The sequence below is a fragment of the Mytilus californianus genome, unplaced genomic scaffold, assembly GCF_021869535.1.
Source record: "Mytilus californianus isolate M0D057914Y unplaced genomic scaffold, xbMytCali1.0.p SCAF_7, whole genome shotgun sequence".
NCBI lineage: Eukaryota > Metazoa > Mollusca > Bivalvia > Mytilida > Mytilidae > Mytilus > Mytilus californianus.
This window is the reverse complement of record NW_026262723.1, coordinates 73,234,151-73,242,435: the sequence shown is the minus strand read 5'-3', so window position 1 is coordinate 73,242,435 and position 8,285 is coordinate 73,234,151. Positions and strand designations below refer to the sequence as shown.

Here is an 8,285-nt window from a genome sequence, read left to right as displayed (position 1 = left end):
GTTAATATCAATTATAAACATTTGCTTTGTTTAATTCAAAGTAGTAAGATATTTTAGTGACATGCCTCCTGTGATTTTGTATAGTCTTTAAGCTAATATTTACAAAGCTAATGATACTATTTTACATTTCTTTTCAATGTTGTATGCATGTACACAAAAACAAAAAGGGAAGTAATTCATCAATGCTCTTGTCTTTCAGAAAGGTGAGAAAAATATTTCACCTTCATAGTCATGATAGTTGTGTAAACGAATGGCTAAGTTACATACTTTTTGCGCGAATAAAGCCTATTTACATTTATAGAGGACACAAAACTGTGTCAACTGTAGTGTAGCCTGTAGGTCACGTCCGAAATATAATCGAACACGCCTCGATTTGTTTAATTGACACCCTAACGTAACTTTGTACTTTTGGTGTCACCAAACGTTTGTGTCCCGGGAAGAGAGAAACTTATGATATGTTTATGTCTGGAAAGACGGGCCGTGTCTCAGTACCATACTGACTGAGGTACCCGTTAACGTTAAAAAAGTATCTTAGTTGGATCGAACACGCCGGTTTAAATTACAATTCAAAACAGACTTAGTACAATTGTATAACTTGATTTAGATAAAATAAGATATTCAGTACTTCACTATTAAATCTCTTGTGTCATGGTCACATATCATTTCCCCCTGCAGAATTTGGTTTTGTTCTGTTGTAGTATCTGCTGTCAGAATTTTTCGTGCGGAACCAATAACATTCAATTTTGAATCCGGTTCCTTACCTGGAAGAAGAAGAAGAAGAAGAAGCCAAATTCATATTCCTTTCAAATTCAGTTTGGAAAGATGTCGAGCATGGAAGCAAAAAATGTCATAGTTTCATTATGACAAACTTTGGTAGTCACTAGTCCTTAAATTTACAAAACAAAGTAATATGAGACACCCCATCAGTTCAATTTTAACAAAATTAACTATACCATGAATATTTTGTTCTAAAGTTTGAACTGAATCTCAAGTTTCATTTCTGAAGGTTTAAGACAAAACCTGTATGTCATGTACAGATAGCAAACGCCTATCAAAACTGTGAAACAAAACTTTTTTATGACCACTAGAAAAAAGGTTGTGCAATTTACGAAAGTAGAACTGTTATTTTTTAACGATAAATGTACACAGGAACACATATATTGTTCCCAGATGTACACCACATTTTTTGTTCCTCCATTCAGAGAAAAAAAAAATATGGATGAACTATACAAGTTAGAAGTGTAGTAGCACTTTCTAGGGCTAATAAAACACAATACTTTCTTCTGAGGTGGATTCGTTTTATTTCTGGACAAACTCAGGTTATAACAAATACTAAATAAAAAATGATCAAAAATACCCTGCAAAATAAATACAATAGTAAGATTCTGACCGTTTTATCAAATAAATAATCTGGTACATAGGTTTCTATCCATGTAATGTGATAAACAAATGTTTTACTAATAGAAATAGAAATAAATCTGTTCTGCATGTATTTACAACGATATGCTAATATTGTTGAGCGTATCTGACAAAGTAGCGGCTGTGTGACAATGTATGTCGGATCTGGTGTCGTTATTCTTTAAATTTGCTATTGAGAGATCCTCTGCTGCATTGACTCACATGTTCGATATGACATCTAGTGCTGGGTTTAGAAGGTCTACCTTACCTGTTTTAACCATGTACTAAAGGAATGATATCAGTTATTTATCTCCTTGCCATCTTTCATTTAGTAGAAATTGCTCACTCATGATAAAGACGTCAGGTGTCCCAAAAATAAACATTTTACATTTGAAAATTCTTTCCTTGATCTTCGGTTATCGACTAAGCATCGGAGGGCTGTATTCAACAGGAGTAAAGAGCTCAATGGTCATAAAACACAAAATATTTAGTGGAAAATGGTAGGCGAATGTCCTTTCTATAATCGACAATTGCAGAGTACTCAACAGTTGGTATTGTGGTGGCCGACTGTGATAGGGGCTTTGTGTGCAACTCACGACAAAAACTGCAATCAACACTCAACATTCCCGTACTAACATATTTGTCAGCGTTAATTTGGTAACCAGCCCGCGTGACGCATGTGTTGAGTCCAACGGTACAATGGACCAATCCTACTATCGATCCTACAATTATAAAATTGGTTAGAAGTCAACAGTTTATATGCAACCACGAAGACGAACAATAATTGTCCATGGTGGAATATGTTTCTTGACAGTTTCAAGTCTTATGGTATCTGGATCGAGACCTTTTTCAGTTTATATAGAATTTAGATGCTTAAAGCATGAAATCTTGCATTTCAATTGAAACAACCTTTATTGCTATTTGTATAATACATTAACGAATTCAAAGTGAGCGATATACATTAATTTCAAGTCAATTGTTCACTTCATTTATCATTTGCAGTTTTACCTTTCATCTGTATTTTCTTTTCTAGAATGTTGACAAAAGCAAGTGCTCTGGTCACAACTAAATGGTTGCACAATGTTTTGAAAAGTGGAGTTCCAAAAGACATTAGGATTCTTGACTCTACTTTTCACTTGCCATCTTCGAACAGAAACGGTCGACTAGAATATGAAGAAAAGCATATCCCGGGAGCGTCATATTTTGATATTGACGAATGCTGTGATAAATCCTCTCCATACGGTCACATGTTACCAGACATAAAACACTTTGAGCGGTATGCAGGCAACTTAGGTATTGATCTAAGCACTCATGTTATTGTTTATGATAATAGTGTAAACTACGGTTTTTTTTCTGCTCCTAGAGTTTGGTGGATGTTCAGAGTTTTTGGACATGAAATGGTGTCTGTTCTTGATGGTGGTTTTATGAAATGGTGCTCTGAGGGTTTACCGACGACATCGGAAGTTATTCATGTTCCGAAAACAATATTCCACGGACTTTATCACCCTCATTTAGTAAAGTCATACAAGGATATTGAGAAAAACTTAAAAGATAATTCATTTCAATTAATGGATGCTCGAGGAGAAGGGCGATTTATGGGAATCAAACCGGAACCAAGAGAAGGTAATTTAGTTATTAAGGTTGTTTCGACACATCTAAAATGAGGTTAATACTAAAGATCTGCTCCAAAGCCTATCGTGCCATCGGTTTTCTCAAATGGAATGTAAACATCTCCAATAAGTCGACCAAAGAAAAAGCATATGTCCAGGACCATACAGAACTGGAACGAAGAAAAAGAGTCGATTAGTAATGATGTATCGATCAAATTCAATTATAGATAAGAGCTTTGACAAATATGGGAGTGACAAACAACATCATAAAAAACAATACATTTATAAATGAGCTTATATAAATGATACCAAATGAAAGCCCTTTCAACAACAAAAAAAACAAGAAAGCATTCAGAGCTTCATCATACAAAACAACTGTACTGTCTCTTGTAAGAGTACTGAATCTTTCAAGGCTCAGCTCCATCGTTAAACTTAAATGACATGTCTTTACTTGCACAAGTATATAAATTGAACCTATTTTATGTTAATTTTCTTTGTTATAACTCCAAAAGTGAGGCAGGATACTCGTAGTCGACCAGTTGACCGCTGGTGCGTACTGGAAGAAAAGTTAAACGAGACCTCTTTTATTTATTTTAATTATGACGGGAACCTGTAAATCATAGCTCGTTTTTGTCCCGGTTTACATAATAAAAAAAGAAATAAGCAGTTCCACTCTAATACAATCTGTAGGAAATCTTGATATTCAAAGTTTGATCAAATTCGGTCAATGTATTAAAGATTTGGTTAACATTTTTTTTTTATAATAACTTTTCTGTTTTATTATAGGTATAGAGCCTGGTCATATACCGGGTACAAAGAATCTCTGTTACCAAAATATTGTGGATAAGGAAAGCGGTGTTATGCTTGATGTAAAAGAGCTTAAAAAACTTTTCAATGAAACTGGAATTGATTTATCGAAACCATTAGTATCCACTTGTGGTTCAGGTAAGCAAACATTTCTTGTCTAAAAACTAATTAAATACCTTTGGATCTTTTTTTTTTAGAATATTTGTCTCTCGTGAACATTTCTAACAGATTAAAACGGAGCAAAGTTAATTTCACAGAAATTCCGAAAAATAAAAATGGTCCAGGTATGTTAAGTAAGCAAAGCAATGTTTGAATCCTTCAAAACCGGTTATAGACGTTCTAGGTAATGAGCGAAAATGTTCGTAATACAATATCCTATTACTTTTATGATGCAATATAAATTAAAATGTGTTATTTGGTAAGTTAATTTTTTTTCGAACGAACCAAATTGCTGCATGACGTTTTGCCATAAATAATCGTCCGTAGTTAATTATAAGCTGACTTCCTTCCCTGACGATAGTGGCAAATTAGACCGAACTTAATTTAATAGTTAAATGAGTTTACACCCACTTCATTTGAACTTTGGTGGTTAGTTTAGTTGTCTTATTGGCAATCATACCACATCTCCTTATTATACGACCGCAAAAAAAGCGGTCATATATTGGTATGACGTTGGCGTCGTCGTCTGAAGACACATTGGTTTTCGCACTCTAACTTTAGTTTAAGTGAATGGATCTCTATGAAATTTTACCATAAGGTTCAATACCACAAAAGGAAGGTTGGGATTGATTTTGGGGGTTATGGTACCAACAGTTAAGGAATTAGGGGCCAAAAATAAGCATTTTTGTATCTTCCAGACATAACTTGTGTGTTAGTGTATGGATCTCTCTCACATTGTACCACAAGGTTCCATATCACAAAGGGAATGCTGGGATTGATTTTGGGGGTAATTGCCTCAAAATTTTAGGAATTAGGGGCCATGTAAGGGGCAAAAAAGCATTTTTCTAGTTTCATGACAATAACTTGTGTGTAAGTGTATGGATCTTTCTGAAATTGTACTACAAGATTCCATATCACAAAAGGAAAGCTGGAATTGAGTTTGGGGTAATTGCCCGAAAGGTTTAGGAATAAGGGGCCAAAAAGGGGCCAAAAATAAGCATTTTTCTAATTTCCAGAGAATAACTTGTGTTCAAGTGTATGGGTCTCTCTGAAATTGTACTGCAAAGTACCATACCACAAATGGAAGGCTGGGATTGATTTTGGGGGTAATTTCCTTAAAATTTTAGGAATTAGGGGCCAAAAAGGGGCAAAAAACAAGCATTTTTCTAGTTTCTGGACAATAACTTGTGTGTAAGTGTATGGATCTTTATGAAATTGTACTACAAGGTTCCATATCACAAAGGGAAAGCTGGGTTTGAGTTTGCGGGTAATTGCCTGAAACGTTTAGGAATTTGGGGCCAAAAAATCAAGCATTTTTCTAGTTTCCAGACAATAACTTGTGTTCAAGTGTATGGATCTCTCTGAAATTGTACTGCAAGGTACCATACCACAAAGGGAAAGCTGGGATTGAGTTTGGGGGTGATGAATCATAAGGGGGTTCAAAAAATTGGGAGGGGATTTTTTTTCCCCTTTTTTTTCTTTAAAATTTTCCCATTTTAAATTGGTTATTTTTGATTTATATATAAAAGCAAATAATAATGATATGGTTTAAATAGGTAAATCAAAAATTTTTAAGTTCTTAGACCACATTCATTCTGTGTCAGAAACCTATATATATGCTGTGTCAAATATTTAATCACAATCCAAATTCAGTGCTGTATCAAGCTTGAATGTTGTGTCCATACTTGCCCCAACTGTTCAGGGTTCGACCTCTGTGGTCGTATCAAGCTGCGCCCAGCGGAGCATTTTATTTTTATATTGTAATGTTGTTCCGATCGGATAACAAACATGACCTCTATTGCCAACACTTATATTTGTTTTGGGTGGAGAAATGTATATATATATATATATATATATATATATAGAGCTGAAAGGAATAACTTCTTCTTGAGAACTGGTAAACCAATTGAAAGCAACAAAATAGAATAGTTCCTTGTGTGGTTCATAACTATTCTTATTTTATTGGTATCTTTTGCCTGCGAGGAATGTTATAGAGCATCAGATGCATTCATATTCGGCGGTGGCTTCATTAGAGAATTTTTTTTTCTTCTTCAGAACTTTTTTACCAATTGCTTTCATTTAGGGGAATATTTTCTGTACGAAGTCTATTTGAAGGTAAACAATCTAGCAACATGTAAATGTAGATATGACTGCCAAGCGAGATATTCAGACATATGTGAGCATTTAGTTATAAAAAACAAGGATGTGTATCCTTGTAAAATAATAAAGACAATTATTGAATCTATCGATATACTAGTATGCCTTCAAGGGTCATGGCCTGATTTCGCATGTAACCCAAATAAGATACATTCCTAAAATTGTCTGATTATAAATTTTGAACTTATAAAGAAACTAAAGTTACAACTACCTCAGGGAAAATTGACCTTAGATGGATTTGGCTATTTTTTTGGTCATGTAGCTCCTCAACTTTTTCGGTTCATATACATCATTGGCTTTTGAATATTCGGCTTTGAGCGTTCCCGATGAAGGTAAGTCTAGAAAAGCTCACCAGACGCATGAAATTTATTAAATGTTGTTTTACTTTTTTTTCAAAGAAGCATATATTTTTTGCAATTATATTTGACTTGTAATTTTAAAAAGTATAAGGACAGTCAAATATAAAATCTAAGAAGTTAAGAGCTGTTCATGAACCGTCCAACGAAAAGAGTCGTTATCTGTCATCTAGGGTCATAATCTTTGCTTTCAAGGTTATATTGCAGGTACCGTTTACATGTAAATGGAAAATAATTTTTCAAATGTAAGTGACATATATATGTATTACTTCTGTTTTAGGTGTAACTGCTTGTTGCACGACATTTGCTGCCTATTTGTGTGGGAAAGAAGATGTGTCCGTATACGATGGGTCATGGACAGAATGGTATCAAAGATCAACGCCAGATATGAGATTTTGTCCTAGTGATAAAAAACAATCAACATGAAATGTAAACTGTTATAATTTATAGAATGATCTGCTGTGTTCTTGCTATTTATTTATTAAATATGTTATTAAATGAATGGTTGTCGTGAAGTTTCTATCAAACATTGAAAACTGTTTCAGTTATTTTAATCATTTTGTTTGCCTTAAAAAAATGATTAAAACAGATAAAAGGGGATGGTTTAGTACTAAATAAAAATTGAAAACATGTTATAAATTTCATGCGTTTGAAGCGCTTTTCTGGATTAACCTTCATCAGGAACGCTTAATGCCAAATATTGTAAAGCCAAGGATGTATAAGAAACGAAACAAATCTACGAAGTAGCTTGCCCACCCTTCTCGTTTATGGGTCAGTCCAAATACAAGAACCTCGTCGATTAAGTGTTGACGGCAGATCTTTGAAAATCTGTCAAATCTATTCACAAAGTAGAGGCGAAAAATACCAAAGGGACATTCAAACTCATAAGTCGAAAATAAACTGACAACTCCATGCATGGCTAATAAAGAAAAAGACCAACAGACACACAACAGCACCCAAAACACAACATAGAAAACCAAAGACTGAGCTGATTGCCAGATTAAACATTTCCAGGTTATGTTCCAAGTTGTGTTGATTTTCCCTTTGGTTTCATTCGCCTCTCTTTTCCAGGTGTGCCATTTCTTGAATTGTTTAAATATATCACAAACTAGAATGTGTTTGTTGTGACTTTCCTTTACCAAGGTGACTTTGATAGATGAAGGGGAAAAATATGTTTAATCCACTAAAAAGTTTTCTTATTTACTAGTATATGAAAATAAGGAGACGTTGTATGATTGTAAATGAGACAATTATCAACTAGAGTCGAAATGACTTGGATGTAAGCAACTGCATGCAGGTCAAAATATGGCCTTCATCAATGATCAACACCCATACAGTATAGTCAGCTATAAAAGGTCCTGACATGACATAATGTGATACAATTCAAACGAGGAAATCAGCGGCATGATTTATGCTGATTTATTTCAAACAATAAACTAAAAAAAATTACGACAACAAATTGAAATTGCAACGTCAGTTGTAGTTTGAACAACGCTGGAGGTCGAAATGGAAAGTTTTGTTGGTGTTGCTCGCTAGGAAATTAAATAAAATCATTCTAAAAGTAAAGTTACGTATATATGTTAATTTTTTTATCGTTCAACTGTTGATTTTTGATAACGTTTTTGGTTCACCAAATCAATATGGCTGCCTTTTGAATGTGTATTATAGGTCGCTTCGAAGATCAAACGTTCTAAATATTCCTAAATATATCAGAATCGATATAATTCTATCATGCCATGCTTTATGCTCATTTTAACATGGGTAAGCATTATATTTGTCAATATTTAACACCTTGCTA

General features: G+C 34.0%; 1 protein-coding gene across 2 annotated transcripts; it reads left to right on the top strand.

Moving 5' to 3' along the window:
- The first annotated feature begins 150 nt into the window (after positions 1–150).
- LOC127709251 (3-mercaptopyruvate sulfurtransferase-like) lies at positions 151–6,989 on the top strand. Of its 2 annotated transcripts, none has more exons than XM_052214676.1 (4): positions 151–203; positions 2,432–3,021; positions 3,795–3,953; positions 6,768–6,989. In XM_052214676.1, the coding sequence occupies exons 2-4, from the start codon at positions 2,433–2,435 to the stop codon at positions 6,911–6,913; spliced, it is 894 nt and encodes a 297-aa protein (XP_052070636.1). In that variant the 5' UTR covers positions 151–203; position 2,432; the 3' UTR covers positions 6,914–6,989. The 2 variants fall into 2 exon arrangements, with proteins under 2 accessions (XP_052070636.1, XP_052070637.1); XM_052214677.1 differs by lacking the exon at positions 151–203 and adding an exon at positions 371–505.
- The last annotated feature ends 1,296 nt before the right edge of the window (positions 6,990–8,285 follow it).

What these genes read in the sequence shown, in the direction of transcription:
- LOC127709251 (XM_052214676.1), top strand. Translation starts at nt 2,433, where the DNA reads ATGTTGACAAAAGCAAGTGCTCTGGTCACAACTAAATGGTTGCACAAT. An exon ending in CAAACCGGAACCAAGAGAAG is followed by an intron (nt 3,022 to 3,794) that starts GTAATTTAGTTA and finishes GTTTTATTATAG; the next exon opens with GTATAGAGCCTGGTCATATA. An exon ending in AGTATCCACTTGTGGTTCAG is followed by an intron (nt 3,954 to 6,767) that starts GTAAGCAAACAT and finishes CTTCTGTTTTAG; the next exon opens with GTGTAACTGCTTGTTGCACG.